We start from the raw sequence: 22899 nt of genomic DNA on the forward strand, positions 1-22899 counted from the left end.
TTTTTTTTTTTTTTTTTTTTTTTTTTTTTTTTGTATATAAATCTATGTATCTTCTGGTACATAGTCACAGTTTTTAGATGAAGTCTTAACAGCTAGTATAATATTCTCTACATACAGTGAAAAGCCTCAGTTTCCATCGATATAAGTATGTTTCTTGACTGAATTTCTTCTGCTTCCCATCCCAAGAGATATAGAGAACTAGTAAGTTTATAACAAAATATTTGATACTATTGTGAAAAATGCAAACAAAAGGTGAGGTAGCAACTCTGACTGCAAAAATTAACAATTTAATATGATGTTTTCCTCTCTGGAACACTGGGCAAAACACACTGAAGGTGACAGTAGGAAAAAAAAAAATTATAATACGTGCTTTGTACAAAATTACATGAAAGAGGGGAAAAAAAAAATCTGAAGACACATCTGGCAGAGTTTGAGGGGCACCAGTATCATTGTATCACAGAAGTTGCCCTTTTTATACAAAATGTATTGCTGTCCAAATAAGCAGAAGTAATTAACTTCATTTTCTTGTTCAAGTCAGCAGGCAACTGATTCAGTGTATTACGTGAAATCACTGTTTCAAAATTGAAACCACACCCCTTGTGCTATGTCAGCGACAGCAGCCTGTGTTGCTCCCTGGTCTGTTTCCCTTTCACAGATCTTTTCCCTCTGCCTCCTTTATTAACTGCACCTTCTCTGAGCTGACACAGGTGAAACCACCCACCTCCCCATCAAACACCAGATAGATTTCTGCTGATCCGCAATAAAACAACCCACACTTCCTTGTTAGCCTTCCTTGCTGTACTTGAAATAGGAAATACAAAATCACACACACAAATTTTATGCAACTATATATGCACACATACAGAGTACGGTTGTACTTGCCCTATTAAAAAAGCAGCTTTCGTGAGCTGCTTGTATTTGTAGTCAGCAAAGCCCTTGAATAGGAGCTACCTATGTATTTACACACTGTACACCAATGACAGTAGCATGACAAGGGCCTCCATACGACCATAATATAAATACTAAGTAATAACAGGGTACATAATATGGAATTGATTGGCAATTACACCCAACTACTGAGTCAAAAATATCTTTTGGGGTTTTGGTTTTTTTTATTGAGAATAAGCAATTACATGATGTTAAAGGCAAAAGGAAAAGTCCAAGTTGAGACATGTCCTGTGTAATATTCTGCTCCCCCTGAGAATACTGGTATAACTAGTAAGAGAACTGTAAATAAACCTGCATGGGTAAATGAGAACTGGTCCAAACTGGCAACTAAAGCATGAAACAAACAGGAATTTATCTCTTCAGAGATTTAAATACACTCATTAGGGACTCAAATAATAATAAACATAATAATACAGCCTCTAGTTTCATCTGGCCCAGGGAGAAGACATAGCAGCATTATCAAAAAGTCTATTCTTGTTTATTCCTGACCTGGCAGAAGCCAGGAATTACAGAAAACCTCAAGGGACAGACTGCTTTCATGGGATGCCCAGACTGATTCTGAGGCCAAAGAGGTTAAGCACTTAGGATAAACTTTGGATAAGCAGCACAACTTCTGTATGCTTACATGTCCTAACTGAAAATCCTGAACTTCAAGGTTTTATATTACCACTTCTCAGAAAAGGAAGCAGGAAAAAAAAAAAAGAGAAGAAAAAAAAAAAAGAAAAAGAAAGAGGTCAAAGGATATAGAGATCTTGCATACAAACTGAGAAAACTATGCAATAGAAATGAACTATGCACTACCAGCTTGTTCTGCAACCGGTCTTGTCTATCTCGCATTGGCCTTTTTAGCCATCAGCGCGCTTGTAGCAAGCGTGGGTAGAGCCCCTCTCAGATCTTCGTTCGCGAAGCCCAGTCATGATGACATGATGGCACTACCAGCTACAGAAAAGCATTTCACATTATAGTAACCAGTTTACAACATCACAGAGAGACAGTAAAAACAGTGCGCTTTATAAACATTATCACACAAGTCATGATTTCACTATGATGATATAACCTGTTTTCTCAACAACAATAGATGAACAGAACTCTGAACATGCAGGAACACCCTCTTTAAAAATAAACCTCTCAGCCATTGCCAGGTTGTCACAACAGGAACACGCACATTATTGGAGCAGCAATCACACAACCAAACTTGGATTCAAAAAGTGTATTAAATTGGTAACCTTGTTTCACCACTGATAAAAAGTTCATACACTGAAAAATGAATTAATTGCCTTCTGTTTTCACAGCAAAACTCACTGTTGAGACTACCACACATATTCTTAGTATTGAAACTGTGTACTTAACTGTATGTGGGGGTAAAAACAGAGTACGAAAGAATGAAATAATTATGTTTGCAAGGTCACAAGACCAGTACCATGTTCTTTCTGGTTTGGGCATATTTTCACAGTTTAGGTATTAAAGCAATTGCTTCTAATGTATTTAAATCCACTAATTAATAAAGTAATGTGAGTACTCCAGGTATTTTAGAAAATATATTAATTCTTGACTACTTTTTGCTCTCAAACAAACCTATTCAATTCTCTTTAACTTCAAATTTAAGCTTTGAATATAATCTTCCTGCTTGGGTAATGCTTGCCATTGCCTTGTGGACAACATGTGTAAGCAAAGCTCCTATTGTACGCTGCCCGAGGTATCCCCTCCAAAATCAGACCTGTTCCTTTCTATAGAGGTGTACAGGGATGTTCTCACAGCAAAAGGAGTTGAGTTGCAGAGGTGTCTGTGAAGACACAGTCTGGACTGTACAAAAGCAGCTGCTGTTCATAAAGGCATTTCAGCAGATAAAAAAAAAAGGGCAAAAAAAAAAAAAAAGCATGCATGGGTAAAAACATATCTGTAACCTGGTAACTTGCAAGGAGTTAGGCTTATGAGAGGAGACTGAATGATTAAAAAAACTTGATTATACCTAAACTGGACTAAACGAAATAGCATGAAGTTGATTTTCCAAATTTTGATTTTTTCAAATTTTTCATGAGAGTTCTGCAAACAGATGTAATGATTTTTCCTAAAGGCTGAGGCTGTAGAACTTCCAAAAATGACAACCACCTCAGAGGAAATGAGTTGTGTTTTTCGTGGCTTGGTGTTTTGGTTGTGGAGGGATTTGGAACTTGGTGGTTTTTTTATATTGTTTGAGGGTTTTCTGTTGACGGTTTTTTAGTTTGCCTTTTTCCCCCTTTCTTTTGTTTTGTTTTGTTGTGTTTCTTTTCTAAATCAAACTACATGTATAGTGTAAATGCAGCCTGATGGATACTAACCTCTTTTCAAAGTCTGGTCCAAGAATAATGGAAAAGATAACAGAAAAAAAAAAGTTGGGGGCAACAAAATCAACTCAAATGTTAGTAGAATTACACACAGTATTTATTTAAAAAATGCTCTGACCTTAAATACATCTTTATCTAACGTATGAAAATTTCTCTGGTCATGTAATATACCAATAGAAGCAGGCAAATGCAAGTAGCTTATAAACAATCCTGATGTGCAACAAGTAAATTCTGCTTTCACTGCAAATGTATCCCCTTACTTTTAATACAGAGCATAAATGAAGGCAGATTTTGATGTTGAATGTAATGGATGTAATAAATACACCATTTTAAAAGCTCCCAATCGCAAATACAAAGGAATGGAAAAGCTGCCTTTTTTAAAAAAATGTGTACAGAAGAAATAAGCAGACATTAAACCCTAAATTGTAAAGGTGTAATTTCAAAAAGACAGTAAAATCTACCTCCTCTTCTATGTCAACGACCAAAAAAGTTAATACACCGAATGCTGACATTCCACCTTCCCTTCCCTCTGCTTCAGTTTTGAAGCACTACCTTTGAACACCTTGACATTTGCCTCTCTGTCTTTGATTTAACATTAACAGAAGAGTACTCAGAACTCTTAAAAGAGAAAAAAGGATCTTTAAAAATCTCAAATATGCAGTAATTCTTGCACTTGTTTCTCTGCAGCTGAACAGAGCCATTTACATAGTCCACTAAGCACTGTTTAGTAAACATGACAAGAGTGCTTCTATCTTACTGCCCTTGTGAAACCAAGGCAGGGGTTCTGTTTTTAGTGCACACTCTGGTTCAGCGTTAATCCTGTTTTATGTTGTTCACACCTGCTGCTGACTAGCAGCCTGCTGATGGGTTGTGGTTTGTGCTGCTCCGAGACAATCCTCACCAGCTCCAACAAAAAACTAATCACTAAAGTGGAAACAAAACCCCGACTGCTGCACAAAAACTGTATAAGGGAAGACCTGACATTCCTGCTTCATTTTCCTTACTCTGCTACTCCCGACTACTAAAAATTTTAAATTGGCTTTTAAGTGCATATGCTTTTATTTAGTCCTCATGCTTAGCTTTTCTAGTTCTCCTCAGATAGCAAATATTAGAGACAAATATCATGGATACAACCTTTATAAATAGATGCTGTGCAACTCACCTTTTCCTTTGAGCCTAATAAAATAATAGGCTTTGCTCTAACAAAAGTACCGAATGTTGATAATGTATCCTGTTGTGAACACTTAAACAGGTTTTTGCAGATTTTAAAAAAAACTTCCTTCAGCATATTTTCACCTAAAATTCAAAAGGCTACTGTTGTAGAAATTAGCTTTTGTTTTTTAATCACAACACTATTCTACACACTTAAGAATTAAAAAAAAAAAAAAAAAGGCCATTAAGTCAGATCTTCCTTCCATTGATCCCAGCAGTAAAACAAACCTATGGCTTCATTTGTACAGAAGATTGAATACTTTATCAGAGACAAAAATGTGATCTGTGATTAAAGGAATAGGTCTGAAATTACATACTGCTCACAGCCAGGGAGAATAAGAGACTCAAGGAAAGGAAATCCAATGAAAATAGAAACCTTTTGTTTGGCGAATACATTGATGCAAAATCTGCATTGAGATGAGGGACAGAAATCACATGCATATTTACCAACTCAGATGTAGGCACTGTTATCTACAACAAAGTTTGCACTAGAAAAGTCTCTAAAATGGAGGGCAGGACATAGTACTTTCACACCTACTTTAAGGTACTCTTTAAATGACTAGAATAAACATAACCTAGCACCAGAATATTTGGAGAGTGAACTCTGTCTCCTTTATCCTGTTATGCCATCTTGGCCTATTTCTTTCTACAGAGAAAAAAATGCTTTCTGTCCAAGAGCCAAGTTCCTTTATCTCTTAAACAGTATATGAACCTTTCATAAATAAAATGTTGGTTGGAAGCCAGTCAAGGCAATTCTCCATCTATTAAAATTTATTTTGCATCTCATAGGCAAAGACATGCTGAATGATCATCCTTTGTGACTTCTGAATTCTGCATAGGAACACCAAGGTGTTAGTGCACATATACAGGAAGGTAATATGCATCAAGCAGACATACCTATTCCATGTTACAGCTTTACATCCAGAATTCTTCATCAGGAACAAACCAGGATCAATCTATGTTTACCTAAATTCAGCATTTCAACCTCTCTTGCAATTCCGATGTAAAATGAAGAAAAAAAGGAGTCAATCTCACTTTGTCTTACCATCTTCATCTGAAAGATTTCTACCTCCTCTTTAGGCAACACAAGGCTGAAGATATGGGCGTAATGCCAACACTGCTTTTAAGCTCACAGAGAAAATATTATGGGGTAATCTTACTATTTCCTGGTCACACTCCCTTAGGCAACTCTATACTGGTGCAAATGTCACATCCTGGCAGCGAGTCCTTGGACAGAGGCTCCATTTCTTCATTGATTTATTTTAAAATACTACCAAATCATTCATTTTTTTTTAATCAATTAAAGAGACTGATCCAAAACCTGCTAAAATGAATGGCATTCTTTCCATTTAGTTTTGAATCAGTCCACTGCCAGTGGAAGCAAAAGATTTCTTAAGACAGATGCAAGAGCTTGGCAGCAGGCTGTCCTTCTCAGCTTGGAAAATCTGTGCTAACTTACCTAACAATGGTACAACCCCCCCACATTAATTTTGTCAAACAGCTGCATCTGCAGTATTTGTGTTCCAGCATTACCTAATGCGCAAGTATCACACCTCTTTTTAAAATTAGAGGCGAGGAAAAAAAAAGGGGGGTGAGGGGAAGAGGGGGAGAATCCCCACCCTAGTCATCCATCAAGTGTACATCCTCGCCACTGCTCCTAAGAAATTTAATATATGCTAAAAAGATATAAAAAGACATAAAAAGCTTTCAGAAATAAAAGTGCTTCAGAAGCTAGATTTTAATATTGCCAAGTGGGTTTTTGCCAGATTATAAAGTTGACTTAAATGCCAGGATACTGCATTTCAGAAGCGGCAGCAGCTTACATATTGCCTCCTATTAGCGGCTGAAGTGTATTACTGATTCCAAAGCTAGACTATCATCATCTGTGGGGGAGAGTAGATAAATAAATAAATAAAAATTGGCATTCCCTACCAACCTTGCTACCTGCTGCCTTGAAGCACACTTTTCAAGTGCGGCCTCCATAGGAAAAAAAAAGTTAAGACCACTTTATTTTGATTATAGTGCTTTCCCCAGGCAGGAATTTTTATTTCAGTTAGAATCTTTAAACCATTACATTTTCAGTGATGCATTTTTATATTTACAGTTGACATCTTCATAGAAGAATGAAACCTTTCAGCAACAGCTCTAAAGCATGAAGGTTGCCTGCAGTAAGTACTTAAATTATTTTACACCCAAATGGAGCCTGTTGTTTTTAGCTAAAATTTAATAAACCTTAAATCAATGACCTTTCTTTTACTGAAAGCCTGCACTTTGGAAAACTAACTTTCCCAAGAATCATATTTTGGTGAGCAAATGCCAAACAAAGGGCTATTTAAATCTAAACATTTTCTCAATTTATAGCTTGTGAACATTTAGTTTCTAAATTCCCAACTGCTACCTAACATATAGAACAGCGGTGCCTTGGTTTAATCACATATCATTGATTTCAGAGTGTCACAGTGATCTCATTGACAGTAATCAATAATAATCCAAAATCAATCAAATATGTTCTTGCACTATCATTCATCAAATTTGAATATCCCAAAATTAATTGTAAGCATGTGAAAGAACCTAGAAATAAATTTTGAAAAGGTACAAAAATAAAAATCAGTAAACTTGGAGAAGATAATAGTGCATCTGAGCATGTTTCATGCCTGCTGGGGTAAGTTAATGGTGAATCATACCTTCCCTTCCTACCAAAGACTGAGATACATTCTTATTTGAACGTGAAAATACACAGCGGCTGAAGACAGAGGACACGCTAGTAAATGATCAAGCATTATTTTACATAACATATATGTTTATGTAACATATAATATATAAAATATTATATAACAGCTGTCTTACATGCTGAATATCAAAGGTGATGCCAGTATATTACAAAATGCACAAGGATGGTACACTGAAAAACTGCACATTGTAAGTTAGCCACTGCACTTCACAGAGAAAGAAAGGATAGAATTACTGAATCTCTACCAAAAGCATGAATAGATGTAGCCACTTATCAAAAGAGCTGTTATTGTTGCTGAGGACTCCTCTCTAAACACATTCACCTGTAATTTTGTCAAGGTAATAAATCCTTCCATTCATTACAGCACACTCAAAAGCACCCTGCTATTTCATTTAAATGGAAAAATGGCCCAAAGTGTCTAAAACATTTACTTTTGCTAATGCAAAAGTGCTGGCATTTTACTTCATTCCTGATAAGCCCGTGCCAATGGATGTGATTATTCTTTTCTTATTCAAAGCATATCAGTAGTTCGAAAGCACTCTCAATCTTATCAGGTGTATGAACAGCACAGTTACTGAAAACAGTTTGTACTGCTCCTCTCTCTTTCTGCCAGGCTATCAGATAAACCCAACTAACTAACTGTATTTACACACAATCCAACATAAGCTGTGTCTTCAACACACTGTAGCCTGTTTCTGGCATGTTACAGGTTTTCTGCTTGACATTAGTTGAAACCAAAACAGCAGCAGTGAATTAGGTTAGAACAAAAATACAGTCACTGCATAGCATGCAACACAAAAGGGACACGGAGAGGGGAAAAAAAAAAAAAAAAGAGAAACATTTTGTGAAGTAAGAATAATCACTTTCATCTCAGTATTTCATAGGCATTTATCTGTTGCTACTTGAAAAAGCATGGAAGCAGTAGGATTCAAATGCATTCAAAACAGACCTGACACAGGCCTTAAGAGTAGAAAAATAAATTTTTTGTTTATTTTATTCTTCTGTCCTCTAGGAACTGTCTTAGATTTGCAAGGGGTGAGAAAGTGAAAGAAAGGAAGGAAAATGGTTACAGCTCCTGAAAGCATTTAAATGCCTTTACTGGTTTTGTCCATAATAAGACTGATTTTCATGATCCAACCTTCATTTGGCAATAAAGACCCGCACAAAAACAAACCAAAAAACACTCTCCCCCAAACAAGCCTCTCAGCAACTCTCCTATTCATTCAGTGTCTCAGATACAGAATTTTCAGTGCTAACTACTGAGAAATAATACAAAATTAACTACTTCAGAAGGGCCACGGCTTTGAAGATTTTGCTTACTGCACAGCCATAGGAAATAGGCACAGCATCTCCCTTCATTCTTCTCAGGATGACAGCATATTGTCAAGATGAGCGTAGTATTGGAAGAGTTAAACATTAACCTGGCTGTGCACTGGGCACTTTCAGCTAGCTAAATGAAAAGTTCTGGAACACCGGGTTAAATCCTGAGTTTCAGCTCTTTGATTAATAACAGCCTTCTTTAGAAGCTGAAGCTCCAGCCCCTGAGTGGAGGCTCCTTCCCACCACCCCCTCCCACTGACAGCCTATCCCTGAGCACTTCTGATGGAGCAGCAAAGGGCAGGCACGTGTCACCACCTGAGCCCATCCCGTGCTTCTGCCTGGGCTCCCGGCACAGAACCAGCCACCCTCTAGATTTGTAGGAGAACAATGAGCCGAATTAAGCCAAGTGTGCAGCACCGGGTAATGCAGCCGATTGTTGTTTCTCCATCTGTGACACCACGGCTTGGTGACTGATGGGACAGGTGTCATTCATACGAATGTCACCGACAGTGGCTGATCCGCTCCGTAAATATCACCCAGCACCAACTGGGCCCAAGCAGTTCCTGGGAGAAGAGCAATGGGTGTCCCTGGATGTTACTCAGCTACTGGGAATCCAATTCTCACCCCTTTAACGCTCAGGGGAACAGTTGGTTGAAGACATGGCCTTTCATGCCACTTCAAAACATCTCGTCTGTCCCACCACGTTAATGGCTGCTGTAAGAACATTGCCAGGGAATTCTTTCGCTGATAGAGAAGGGTATATAATTCTGTAGGGGAAATCCTGCATTTACGGAGCATTAAACTACCACAGTGGGGGGAATCCACTTTTTGCTGTAAGAATTTTACCATTCTCCAGAGATAATTTTACTATCAGTTCTAGTGTACTTGCTTTCGGAAACATGCTCTGAATATGTTTTAGACAGCACATGAGTTTTGGCCTTTTTTTTCATAACTAAATGCCTTTTTTTTGTTGTTTTCTTTTCCTTAAAAGTGAAAAACAATTGTGCAGAAGAAATCTCATAGACTTTCTGAAATTTATTCCTCTGAAAACTATTTTGGCATTAACACTTGCCAGTTGAGTATATCACAGTCCCCCTAAGCAATAAAATATCAACCTAAACATAAAAGGACAGTGGCATTCATCCTCCACAAAGACAGGACCAAATCCTGCAGCCAATTTGATGACAGTAAAAAAAAAAATTAAAAGTAAAAAAAGAATACACAAAAAAATTACTTGATCCTTTGTTACATTTCCAATATATAGAGAACTATACAAACTGCCAGTAGTGGAGTTCTAGGAGTACCTAAAGGAGTATGATTTCACCATTTTGTTAAGTATTGTTTTTACTAGATTTTCATATCTTGTATTTCTTTAAAAATATTCACGTGTGAGATTGAAAAAAGTGTTTCTTTCAAAAACAGCTCTAGAAACAAACCCAGAAATACGGGGAGAGGGGTGAAAGACCAGCAACAACACGTTTAAGAATGGTCTCAATAAAGCAAGTCACCTCCTCCCCATTCGTCTGGGCACCTTAAGGCAAGGAATTTTGGAAATGCTTAGGAACAAGCTAGCACTACATTTTAGACATGACTTTTTCATCTGTACATCTACAGGACTTTAAATTGTTTCATGTCTAGCTAGCTTGGAGGGGGGAGTGCACACACACAGCTGGCTTATAATTTTTTAAATTATTTTTACTTTTTTTTTAATTTTTATTTCCTTTTTTTTGTTTGTTTGTTTGGGGTTTTATTTCTGAGGATATTCAAAACAAGAAACAGCAACTCCACATCATCTTCTCATTCTAACTTGCCAAAGCCATCAATCTCTGATCACACCTATTAGAATCTCACTGTAGCCAACACTACATTTTGCGACAGCTTGACCAGTTGTTTAAGGAAAGAGTGTGTGATGGAGCAAAGCTAAATCGACACATCTGTGATACTTCTGACACTCCTCAGCATGGCTAATATTAATTTGTTTTCTTTGGCTAGGTAAGTGCTGCCAAAACACATTACATATGGTATGTAGTTCCAATCAAAATGATGAAAAGGAGATGTGTAGGGTTTTTTTCCACTTACAGCAACATGAAAAGACACAGAGGAGTAAGAGACATCTACGCTAAGCTACAGAGTAATAATCTAAAAAAAACAAAAAATCATTTTATCCTAAAGTTTGATTTCAGAACAAAACTCTTAAGAGAATCTTATGCCCGCCCCATATAAAGACAGCAGCTCAAAGAGTTTTACTCAGGGAAAGGGAATATAATTTTCAGTGTATGATAAAAGGATATACTTGGACTAGTAGCACATGCACGGTGGTAGCTAATTATATTTCAGCAGGTTATCATATAAATAAATGAGCACAATTCTGTACAAAGATACTATAAATGGCTTGATTAGACCGAGAACAGGGAACTTCTATTTCATACACTCTGATACACTAACTTACCACAGTACATGGCGATCCTTCTCCAGTTTCATATTTAAGGTTTTGTGTTAGTGTCACAGAAAGTAAGAATTTTTTTTTTTGTTTTGCCTCACAAATTATTTTGATCTAAATCCAAAAATTTCATCAAGATTTCATACAAGTTCAGAACAGTGACCCTCAGTAAAATTCAGACATTCAGCGGTAAAGAAAAACGGCATATGCTTATCTTACACTGTGTGAAAGTATCTATATTGCTCTAACTTTCATTAGGCTGTTAATAGATATTTCTCCTATGAAGTATAGGAAGTTGAAGTGAAAAAATTAATTTTATTTAAATTTTAAAAGTAGTGGGAAACAATGGTCTGATTAAAAAGCTGCGCTACTTAAAACAGGAAAATAATTGGAAATTAGACAAGATTCCCTTTAATGCAAACCTGCTATATTAAGGAATAGCAAACAGAAAAGCCCCTCTTTGTTTAAAGGAAATAAGAATTAGTTGAAAAAACATTACAAGCGTTATGTAAACAAACCCAAGAGATTTAGTGCTTCTGTAACATAGCAAATACATAAATTGTTTCAGAAGACATACATGTCAAAAGGCAGCGATCTACCATTCTAGAAAAGTTACACTTTAAAGTGCTACTGAAAAGGCAATACCAAGTCATTTAAAACATAATTAAGGAATACTATCTAAAATAGCAGCATACAATTCAGTTTCATATTTTTCCTTAATGTTTCACAGTATTTTTACTTCTCGAGAAGCAAGCCATAACAAAATCAAAATACCAAAATCCCCACAACTATAGGACTTTTGGAGAGAACTAAGGATCGTTAAAATTGAATGTGTATTTTATGTTTTTGCCTGAGGACATTATGATGTATATTAACAACCATATATAGGAGTCTTCCTCACCTAAAATAATTACATTCTCTAGGTGTAAATACAACTACGAACATGTAACTGGAAAAACAGTTCTCCATTTGACAGCCAAAACTTACAAGAATATGAATAAATAGTATTTCTTTCATTTACTTAGAATGGGAAAATCTTACAAAAAATACAGCATCTTTTAAAAGCAAAACTGTGAGTACAGCACAAAAACTGCTAGATTACATGGAGAATCTGGTACAAAATCAGGTGCAAACACTTTATATTGCTGGTCAGGTCTCTTCTCATGGATGAAAAAAAAACCCCAAACACATAAAAACACATAAAAGCAGCTGGATTTTGACAAACAACTGCATAGAAGGAAGTTCTATAGCTCTGCATATGTACACTTACTGCATACAGGTCTGTGTGCGTACACACAACAATAGACGTACATTGCCAAAACTGCACAAGGAATACACTACATACCTGTAACACACACACAGGCTTAGATATAAACGTATTTGAACACAAAACTTGCTGCGCATAGACAGGGGATTTCACATAAAATGCCAATATATAATACGAAACCACAAACATACATGCTGCTACAGATATGACTATGCACATATGACTGCCTAACTCACGCCTAAAAGACGATACACAAAATGTAAAAGAACATGTAATAAGTGGACTGTCAAGCTGCAGCGACTGTTGGTGTCATCCCTGCACTATCAAACACACATATAAGTATGATTGGAGACAGAGAGGCTAAATATTTCACTGTCAGTGCATGTCGAGAAATGCAATTCATTTCTCTCTCATGTGCTTTAGGACAATGACAATTTAATACAAGGCCAGCGGATGTAAAAGAGATAAAAACTGAACAAACTGGCCCGGCATAATCACAGATTTCCTCTAGAGAGCTCGGTAGCATGAGGCTCATATGCACTTGTAACGGATCAACATTTTATTGTTTCTTCCCTCCATGAATTTGCTGTGAAAAAGAATTCATAGCAAAGCTTATCTTACAGACAGAGGCTACTCTGGGCTTCAGTGGGAGCAAGAATTCCTTCCATATTGTTTTTCCTACTTACCCCATGCTTTTCACTTATTCGAAGCAAAAAAAAATAATTATTTGATATACTTCCTTGAAAGGTTCAAATAAGCATTTTTTTCATTCCTACTTACACTTTCACAGAGGTGCAAGCAACCTCCCTGCAGGTCAAGGGTCAGTCCTTTAAAAACTATTCTGTAAAATTAATAATCACGTCACTTATTCATGAATAATTTATATTTTTATACCGTAATTTTTCCATCTTAACTTTGCTCTGTAACATACAGAAATAGCAGCATAACATTTGGCCTGACATATCTGTAAGAATAGACATATACTTTTTAGCTACTCTAAGCAAAGTAGGCTTCAAGTATTGTTAAATATTATCATAGACAAGTTACCTTCTCTATTTGATGAATAGCACCATGTATTTGAAATTAATTGCAAAAGTAGGGTTGGCTAATGAGGTGGCCCTTATCTTTTCTCAGCAGTGCAAGCACAAGTATTTTTCTGCTGGCTCAATATTTTTTAAATGCCCAAAGTGCTATTAACTAAGTTGAAATCTGATTAAAATATGAACTTCAAAATATTCACAACAGTTATTGCAGCTACACATAGACACATAAAAAAAAAAAAAACCTAAGGAAATTCTTATCTCTTTTCTTATCATTAAGCATGTGTTTTGAAAAATAATAATTAAATAAACTGTTCCCTACAGATTCTGCCAGTTGTTTTGTTTCCCATTAGCATCTTTGAAAACAGTTTGTTAAGACAATAGCTATTCTTTATTATGGAACTATGGGGATGATGCCCTTCTACCTGTCTCAGTCTAAAAAGAAATTTGTGGGAAATGTGAAAGCTTAAGGACTATTAGAAAACGGACAACTTACCTTAGGAAAAAACAGGGGGAAAAAAGTACGGAAAAAATGATCAGCCATTCCAGAGAATTAACGGATATCCACAAGGGCTTTGCTAATAACACGGGTTAATTACCGCTGAAACGCACCAGGCTCAGTAAATAAAAGAGCACAACCATAAACACATTAAAATAAGCACCCATCACTAAAAGAGGGGCAAGCCCCAGTAAAGGAAAAGCTGCCAGACGGGCATTTCAGCACAAACCCTTTATACTTTCTGCAGGATTTAAAAACTTGCCAGCAGTCTATCAGAACTGAAAAGAGCAAAGCCCTATGACCGGAAACAGGGAAGGAAGAAGGGACCAGGGCCTGCCTGCTGCCCAAGGGGAGAACCCTGGGAGAGCCCAGGCAGGGTCTGGATGCTCACCCACGCTTGGGGGCTGGCTGCACCATCCAGAGCCGTGTGCCACCTCACACACCGGGTACACGTACAGAGGCCTAGAGCTTATGACTAGAATATTAACTTAGGCATTATTTCTTAGTAACAACTGTAAATATCTATTTAATAAGACAAATGCGTGAGGTTAAAGACCTTCAAAGCCTGGAGAAACCGAGGAGCAGAATCGCATCTGCTTCCCACTTCACAAAGAGAAGCGTTCTTCAGTCCACCCCTTTCCTCCCTTTACAAACGAAAGACACTTCTAAAAAAATTCTTCAACAATTAGACGCTATGCCAAAATATTTTAAAGAGTGAAACTGACACAAACTCTTCTAAGTTTACCATATAATCACCCTGCACACACACAAACATACACGCATGTGAATCTACACATACACACACACACTCTCATATTCATCCATACACAAACATAACCCAGACAGACTCGAAGCATAACTCCACACATCACTCCCACATCGCAACATGAGAACGGCTGGAAAAATGATGTGAGACCTATGTCCACTTTTTAAATGTTACAGCCACTCCACTCAACCTTTATTTCTTGTCAGCTGTGTATTCTATCGGTTGCATTCTAAGACGAAACTCTATGCACATGAACAGCTGAATTTGTTCCACACTTAAACGCTGTTGCACATTTTTAAATGGAGAAAGTAGGGAAACTGTTAAGTGTTCAAATGAATGAAACACAGTGAGCCACAAAAGGCAAACGTAGATAGTGCACAGCAGCTTTCTGGAGTTACAAATCTGCTCAATTTTTTCTGCCTGGCATTCAGAGACCATTTAAATTTACTAAACTACTCCCGTTCTCCCCCCCCCCCCCCTTTTTTGGAGTGTTTCAATTGCCTTTCCTTCTCCAACAGCTGTGACAACTGTTAAAACAGTCAGTAAAATTAAGTCCACTCTATAATCCTTTAGTCAATGTTACATTTTAATCAGAGGTTGAGGGAGATTTCCTGTTATGAACGCACTGATTCATTTAAAATTATTAAACTGACACATATGTCAAAATGAGCAGATATATTTATTGCATCTGTTAGCTCATTAACTATAGTAATTATTAGTGCTATCGTTATTGCTGAAAAAGCAAAAATTCAAGACTGCAGCTGGCTTTTAAGATATTGCATTCTTTAACATGCTCTGCCTTAAAATCAAAGCATACCTAGTGATGGTCAGACAGATGTCTCTGCACTCTCAAAATGTTCGGACAATTTTTAGCTTGAATCCTCTCTACCCTCATCCATAACACAAGAACTGCAGAAACCACAATACCTATTTTGTATGTCCTTATGCTCACATGTACATATGCATGTTACAATATATAGTCAAATCACAATTACTATGGATATTATTAATGTGTAAAACTCTGGGGTTTATTAATTGAGACAGAGAAGCAGATATGTTCCTTAATGTTAGTTCTTTCTCTGTCTCCATTCAATCCCACATGCCTCAAGCCCTGCACTCACACAATATATTGGGAGTGTTTTAAGATGACTTTTAATTGAGCCAAAGAGGAAGAAAAAAACTAGTTCAAATCTTGCACCAGAGCCAAAAAGACATGTGCCCCGATTTCATTTAAATGCATCTACTCTAAGAGGCTTATCTAAACTAATCATTCAAATTAGCTGTAAGAAGGTAAATTCAAGAAAGCTCCTTTGGGGTGGTTGGGGGGACAAAGCATCCACCAAAAAAAAAAAACCCAAAAAAAACAAAACCCAAAAAAAACTACCACCAAAAAAAGCCCAACCTAACAGCCAACTTATCGTCTGTTTATATATATTATAAAAAACGTGTCACTGTTGGTAAAAGCTGTAGAAACTGCATTCTTACATTTATGAAGCTATCTTACACTATACATAGTGCACTGATCTTCTATAAACCATATCTGAAAGGGCACCCTCCTCTGTTTATTTTCTTTTATTTACCCCGGAATATTACAATGGGTTTTCCCTGCGTTCCCTTCCCAAATCGTACTCCTGCGAGCCAGGTTGTTTGCTACTTCCCGTATTATTTCACTAATGTGCGATCACGGCGATTCACTTTTCATGCCTGGCTTAATTACCAACAGCCCTGCACTGTGCAGGCAGTAAGGACAGCTAGTGGGCATCTACCTATAGTACACTGTCACCTCCCGAGCAGCCTCTCCGCCGCTGCGTCCGGGGCGATGCTGGCGGCCAGCCGGGGCTTCTCCGCGGCGCTACCGTCCCTCTCGGCGTAACACCGGGACACAGCTACGTAACTGGCTCGATATAAAGACAAAATGAACCGGTGACAGCTCCCGTGATACGCTAATGTTTAATCCCGGCTGCGGAGCTCAAATCAAGTTCAAGAGCCGCTCCTCAGCGCCGGTTCTGTTTGGGGCGCCGCGCTTTCCGCCGGACTCACTCCGCCAGGTACCTAAGAAGTGCCAGCCAAGAACTGTGGCTCCTTCAAAAGTGTTCGCAGGGAGAAGCAGGAGCGGAGGGACGCGCCGTGCGGCGCGGACCCCGACAAGTGCCACACGCCGCCCCCCCTCCCCGGGGCCGCCGAGGCCGCCGGTCCGGAGCGGCGCCCCCCGGCAGGGCGGTCACACCGCGCCGACCGCAGCCGGCCGGGAGCGGCCCCGGCGCGGCCCCAGCGCGGCGCGGGCTCCCTCCCGCCCGCCGCTCCGCCGGCGCTGCCCGAGGAGCCGCGCACCTGTCAGGCGGCGAGCGCCGGGGCAGCGGCGGGGCCGGGAGCTCGCCCGCCGCCGGCACCGCTCCCGCCGGGCGCCTCCCGCCCGGCCCCCCCCGGCGCGCAGCGCCCCGGGCCGGCTCCCGCCCGCGGCCGCGGCGCAGCGTTACCTGCAGCGGCGTCTTAGGCGCCTGTCATGTTTTGGGGCAGGCGGCGTGCGGCGGTGGGGTGGGGGCGGGGAGCGGTACCTACTCTTCCTCGTAGTGCAGGGAGAGCGGCTCCGGCAGGCAAAGTTCTACCGAATCCATGTGCGCCCGGCGACCATCCTCCGTGCGCCCCCGCGGCGAAAAGCAAAGTTTCCGTGGCCGAGCGCCGCGCACTTGGCACGGGCGCGCTCCGGGCGCGGCGGCGGCGGCGGCGGGCGGGGACCAAAAGCTCGCCCGCGCGCCTAATGAAGGACTTAAAGCCCCGCGCGGCGCTCATGAATATGCAGCAGGGCCGTACATATGCAGCCCCCCGGCCCGGCGGGACGCCCGATTGGTGCGGCCGCGGCCAATCAGGCGCCAGGGGCGCCGGGGCGGCCCGGCGCGCGGCCCGCGCGGCAGGTAGAGGGTGGGGACGGGGGGAGCGGCCTGAGGCGGCGGCGGCCGCCGGGGCACAGCCCGCGGACGTGCCCGCACCGCCGGACCGGGCGGCGGGGGCTGCCCGCGCTCCCTCCCTCCTTCCCTCCCTCCGTCCTCGCCTTCCCGCCCGGCCCCAACTTCGGCAGGTACCTTGGCAGGCTCCCGGTTAAGGACTGCGCGCAAAGGTATAGAGGATTGAAGTTTGCGCCGCCGCCGCCGCCGGTCGCGGCGCTTCGCAGTGGCGGCAGCCGGGCTCGGCTCCCGGCGCGCTCTCCTGACCGCCGCTTCCCTAACCTTTGGAACTGCTCGGCGCCGGGGAAAAACAAATAATAATAACGCCAAGCGCAGCCTGCCGAAGCCTCCGGGTAACTCAACTTTTCATTGTCGTGCGAGTTGCTTTTTGGGGGTAAGGGGAGGGGGGGGTTGCGGGCTGGAATTTGATTATGTATATATGATATTATATATAAAAACATAAAAATTATATAATTATATAAATATATAATTAACTATTTAAAAATTTAAAGCCTCCTTTTCTACTTAGTTAGAAGGAAAAAAAAAAAAACCATTCCTAACAAAACAGCACTCAAATCCATTCCTTAACATCATGGGTGAAACTGGGAGAGAATACAGCTATGTGTATTCCTATACAGATTATAGCTGCATCGTAACAAATATAACATATATATACATGTATATTATATATACACCCTGTGCGATATTTGGACGTTTAGATTTGTGTATTTAGATATAAGAAAGAGAAATAAAAGCTCCAGAACTGATCAATTTCCTCTGTAAGTGTGCAGGGATTAGAGTGGACTAACTCAGCCTGCCTCATTTTAATGAGATAAGGGCTGCACTGTCGTAGCTCTGCGTTAGTGAATCTGGGAGGGCGCCTAGACCTCTACAGTGTTTGGGGGTTTAGTTTTTTTGTAAAGCAAGTTTTGCTGAACTGAAAAGGCATTAAACACACAGCCCTGTAGGCATGCCTGTATAAACATCACCGAGCCCGGTTCCAGCAAACCACCGCTTAGAGCCAGCTCAGAGTTGTTCTTCTCTGTCATATGAAAGGTCCCTGATTAAACTTGTTCCAACACAATGACCACACTCAAATTTAGAGACACTGTTTGCACTGAAACATACTCACATAACTCCGTGTTGAAAGAATCAGTAACGAATTAGGAATGCATTTTTTCTCTCAAAAGCTACTACCTTTACTTAAAATTGCAACTAAGATACCATACTTATTTTCCAGGTTCAAAGTGTTTCTGCCCCTACCAGTGAAAGCAGGCTCAGGCTTTTTCTGGCCAGAAAAAAAAAAAAAACCAACACTGGAAAGACAATAATTTCTTAGAATGCAGCCCAACTCTTACAAAATCTTTTGTGACTGGAGCCCTAACATGATGCAGATGGCAGTCTTTTAGATCAAAACAAATCAGTGTACACCCTCAAAATGCAGTAATACCATTCACAAATGCCCTCTCCAAATCTGTTTCACAGTATTTCACCAAGTAAATACAGCAACAAAACCAAATTCCAAAATATATAGGTTCAATAGACATGTTTGTGTATCTTTACAGCAGAGAGATTCCAGTGTTATGTATTTAACCTTATGTGAAGACCGGGCCTGCTTCCTAGAAATGTGGTATAAATACATTTAAGTTTAGGAACTGGAACCACCACAGCAAAACTACAGCTCAGACTACTGTATAAAAGCAGGGAATAAAAGCTTAATTACCAGTAGCATTATGCTGTCTATATTGTTAAATGTGAACTCTGTAATCAAGATGTAGATTTGCTTGTGAGCACGGGATTAAAATGCTCTGAAATGTAGAGTAAAATTTAAGTACTCTGTAGAAACATCAGAGACAAAAAAAAAAAAATCTATTTTTAACAAATTTTAAAATGAGAGGTACTAATCCACGGTACTGTATTAGAATATCTTCTTTAAGTAACAATTTGATAAACATAGATTTTGGGATCAAATCAGAACTTCAATATGATGTCTTTATGTATAGTTATCTATGTCTATATGAACCCAAAATACAGGTCCTACAGACTGATTTACATGTGCACATGAGCAAAACATGAAAATGCAAATATACTGTTTGTACTGAGTATCTCTCCAAGTGTCTGTTTATAGATTTATACCCAAAATGGCTCTTTTTCAATATTTTTTTATTCCAAAATGCTTTCAAATCTTTGCATATCTATGTGTTCTCTTATATAAAAATCATCCATAATGAATACCTATACATGTGTAATTTGATATGGTCACTTTTCTGTATTAAATTCCCTGGAATACACCCTCCTTAAAATATGACAGCTAATCCATTTTGAAACTTACCAAAAGACAGGTTAGCTTCGTTTCTGCTTTTGTTCATTATCTCCTAATATTTTATATTCAGGTCTGAAACTCGATGGTCTCTCCTTCTGTCCTGATCTGTCTTCCTCTAAGCCCTCCTTTTCATGTTCACATGGCTCCCACTACCTTGTTAGCTTGTCATCCCCCCCCCCCCTTTACACCCCCAAATAATATGTTTTTCCTCTCCCCCTGTGAGCCATCACTACTTTTCTATCAACCATCTTTCATCCAAGCAAGCAGCTCTCTTCCCTGCCAGTGCTGCTTCTTGGAGAACCAGAAATACTGTGCTGTACTTTGCATGTTGATAAACAAAGCAGTTGGCTTCTTCCCCCCGGGGACTGAAAGTGTCACCTCCACCAGACTGGGGCCTGGAATTCCAACTACATTCTTGAACTTGGGTTTCACAGTTACCGATCAGTTTGGGGAAGGGGAAAAGAAAAAAAGTAAAGAGATTACAGCAGCAAGTAAACTGGGGCTAAGTGTACCTTCATTTTCTCAAGCTGTTCTGTAGAAATAAATAAAAATAGTACTATGGAGGGGGAGGGGGGGGAAGCTCAAGCTTACTGTTTACTGAATTTTATCAGGGAATACAGAATAAGAACATGCATGCAAACACACATCTGCACTAACTTATCAAACTGTACAGTGCAAAATCTTACCACAAGGAGTCTATACAAAACAGTGGTAATGGAATCAGAGAGGGGAAGGAAAAAATCATCAGGAGTGCCTGTACCAGTCAAGGGGCATTACTAAGCAGCACCTACATTTCCATATCTCTCTGTGCATGTTATTTTTCATGTGTGCCAAACAGCAAATCTTTAAGCTTCTTCACATTTAAATACTATAGACATTTCAAGACATCTGAATAGCCAGATTCTTAAAGCACAACTACCTCAAGGCAACTGAAGAAGTAAGGTTCAGTGGCACTTTGAAGAAGCCGCACAGTGCATTGTGTCAAATGTGTATTTACCAAAAGGAGCAACAAGCTCAAGCCATCAGGGAAAGAGCAAGATTATGAAAGTGTGTTAGCTGCTGAGAATTGATTTGGGAAGAAGTGTACTGTTAACTTTAGATAGAAATTTGCAATACACCATGGAACCTTATTCAAAGTCCATCTGGAAAACACCTTATTGTTAAAAGTGTGAAATAAATGCCGAAGTGTCATCAAATATGTGATTTTTCTCTTTATTCACAACCACTAATTAAAGAAACATAACTCAGATGTGATCTCACTCTGTGCTACAGTGAGGTTAACATTAGAACAATATTGTCACTGTCTACTCGTCTTCTGTGCTTCTCGCTGGAAGGCACTTGGTGCACCCCTGGATATACTGCTAATGAGTTAAAAAAACTAACACTTCTAAAGTTCTAGATATTGCTCACCTATTTGTACACAGTTGGACAAACTGTACCCAGTTATTACTTTAAAGCCATCTGCTGTATTTAGCATTAATTACTCCTTGTTTTGATCTTAGGGAAAAAAGCTCACACAACACAATCTCTGAATGCTCCTTTGAACTTATCCACAGTGTGTTCACAAATACACAGAGTGAGGCTTTTAGCTTTTGCTGCTACACTCAGTTCCAGCATACAAAAAACCGTCTCCGTGAAATAACAGCAATTGCTTACCATGTTACTGAACTACATTCAATTTATCTGGTCTCAAACAAATACTCCATATTTTCTCCTTGTTTTATTTTCAAGGGCATGGGTATGGGTATTTAGAAGACTGCCTTCACTGGTACAGAATAGAAACTGTTCACATTTCTAAAAAAGAATATTATTCTCTTGATGAAACACCTTTTCCAAAGCCTCTGACAAAAAGAAAGAGAAAAAAACACAGAAAAAGGGAGCCACTCGCACACTGCCTGTCACCCACCAAAAAAGGTCTCCTCCCTAAAGATAATTCAGGCACACACTTCAATATGGATATCTCACTATTACCCCAAGCCCTTTTTTTAGTGAAAGTTTCTTTAGAGAAACTGAAGTGCATTACTGTCTCACACAGCCAAGGATAAGATGACTGAGGGAATTCAGTTGCTCTGTTTAATTAATACAGGATTATTTCACTTTCATTTTGTGAAGCTAATAATATGACTGGTGGAATGTCAGTAAAAATTAAATCATAAACTAGTGCAGTACCAAAGGGAAAACTTACTTTAGTTATGGAGTATTCCCAGCAGAAATCTTGAAAATCTTATACATATTTACACTGATAAAATACCACATGTACTTCATGGGATACTGCAAGCTTTCTACAATCCTTGTGGCATGTATTTACAGAGCAAGAGTTAACATTTTGAGATTATACATTAATAAATGAGTTGCAGTTATATTGTTTCTAGAATGTTAAGCACCACATACTAAACGCAGGAACGCGTTCAAGGTCAATGTCCTATTTTAGACCTTTTCAGCAGCTGTGATATTATGATACTCACACTTAAAATATTCCTATAGAAAGAGTAAATTAGCCCTTTTCACTAGACGGATTATTATGATAAACAACAAATCTGAAAGAGAACAAATTCAGATTTTGTTTGTTTGGTTGTTTTTTTCTTTTCAGCAATGTAATAAATTGCTGTCCCTAACTGTGATGGCTTTTCTACCCAAGAATTAAAAAGAAAACCCCAAAGTTCACTTTATTCTGCACTTATATTACCTCTTGAGTTGTTTGGGTTTTTTTGGAGGCCTCACCTATGTAAGAATACCTTCCTCAAAAAAATACCTTCCTTAAAATGCGTTGATGCTTTCTGTAGAAACCAAAACATTCCGGTTGACATACCATTCTATCACCAATACTGCAGTGAAATGTAATATCCCACTAAACCAGAAGGGAAGGAAGAAAACTTTGCATCAGCAGCTATTCCTAAGCAAGATTAGGGGTTTAGCTCAATCTAATTGAGGGATGTGTCCCTCAGTGGGTCTCTTCCCACTCCCCCACCAGCCCTTCCACCTGACTGCAAGCTCAAAGTTCTAAAAATAGAAGAAGAAGATGGAGCGTAAATATTTCCCCAGTGAAAACACCAATAATCTTTACTGTGAGCTGACATGAATTGCTTG

The 22899-nt window shown here is 39.4% G+C and overlaps 1 protein-coding gene and 1 long non-coding RNA gene across 21 annotated transcripts in view; one reads left to right on the forward strand and one right to left on the reverse strand.

Annotated features, from left to right (window-relative positions):
- Positions 1 to 22899, reverse strand: part of ESRRG (estrogen related receptor gamma) — a 403057-nt gene that overhangs the window by 146108 nt on the left and 234050 nt on the right. The window contains exon 2 of one of the 20 annotated variants that reach the window (XM_027897316.1): positions 17107 to 17173. The exons of 17 other annotated variants lie outside the window; for them this stretch is intronic. In XM_027897316.1, the coding sequence (XP_027753117.1) occupies positions 17107 to 17162 (56 nt within the window). In that variant the 5' untranslated portion in view covers positions 17163 to 17173. Of the gene's footprint in view, positions 1 to 13022; positions 13084 to 16313; positions 16336 to 17106; positions 17174 to 22899 lie in introns of those variants that run through there. 2 more of the 20 variants (XM_027897333.1, XM_027897324.1) reach the window with 2 other exon arrangements.
- On the forward strand, positions 17554 to 21007 carry LOC114064352. The gene is made up of 2 exons (XR_003572736.1): positions 17554 to 17842; positions 18730 to 21007. It is a non-coding gene; the product is annotated as an uncharacterized LOC114064352 (long non-coding RNA).

The sequence above is a fragment of the Empidonax traillii genome, unplaced genomic scaffold (assembly GCF_003031625.1).
Source record: "Empidonax traillii isolate 1590-97213 ecotype Southwest subspecies unplaced genomic scaffold, ASM303162v1 scaffold535:size1322822, whole genome shotgun sequence".
Taxonomy (NCBI): Eukaryota; Metazoa; Chordata; class Aves; order Passeriformes; family Tyrannidae; genus Empidonax; species Empidonax traillii.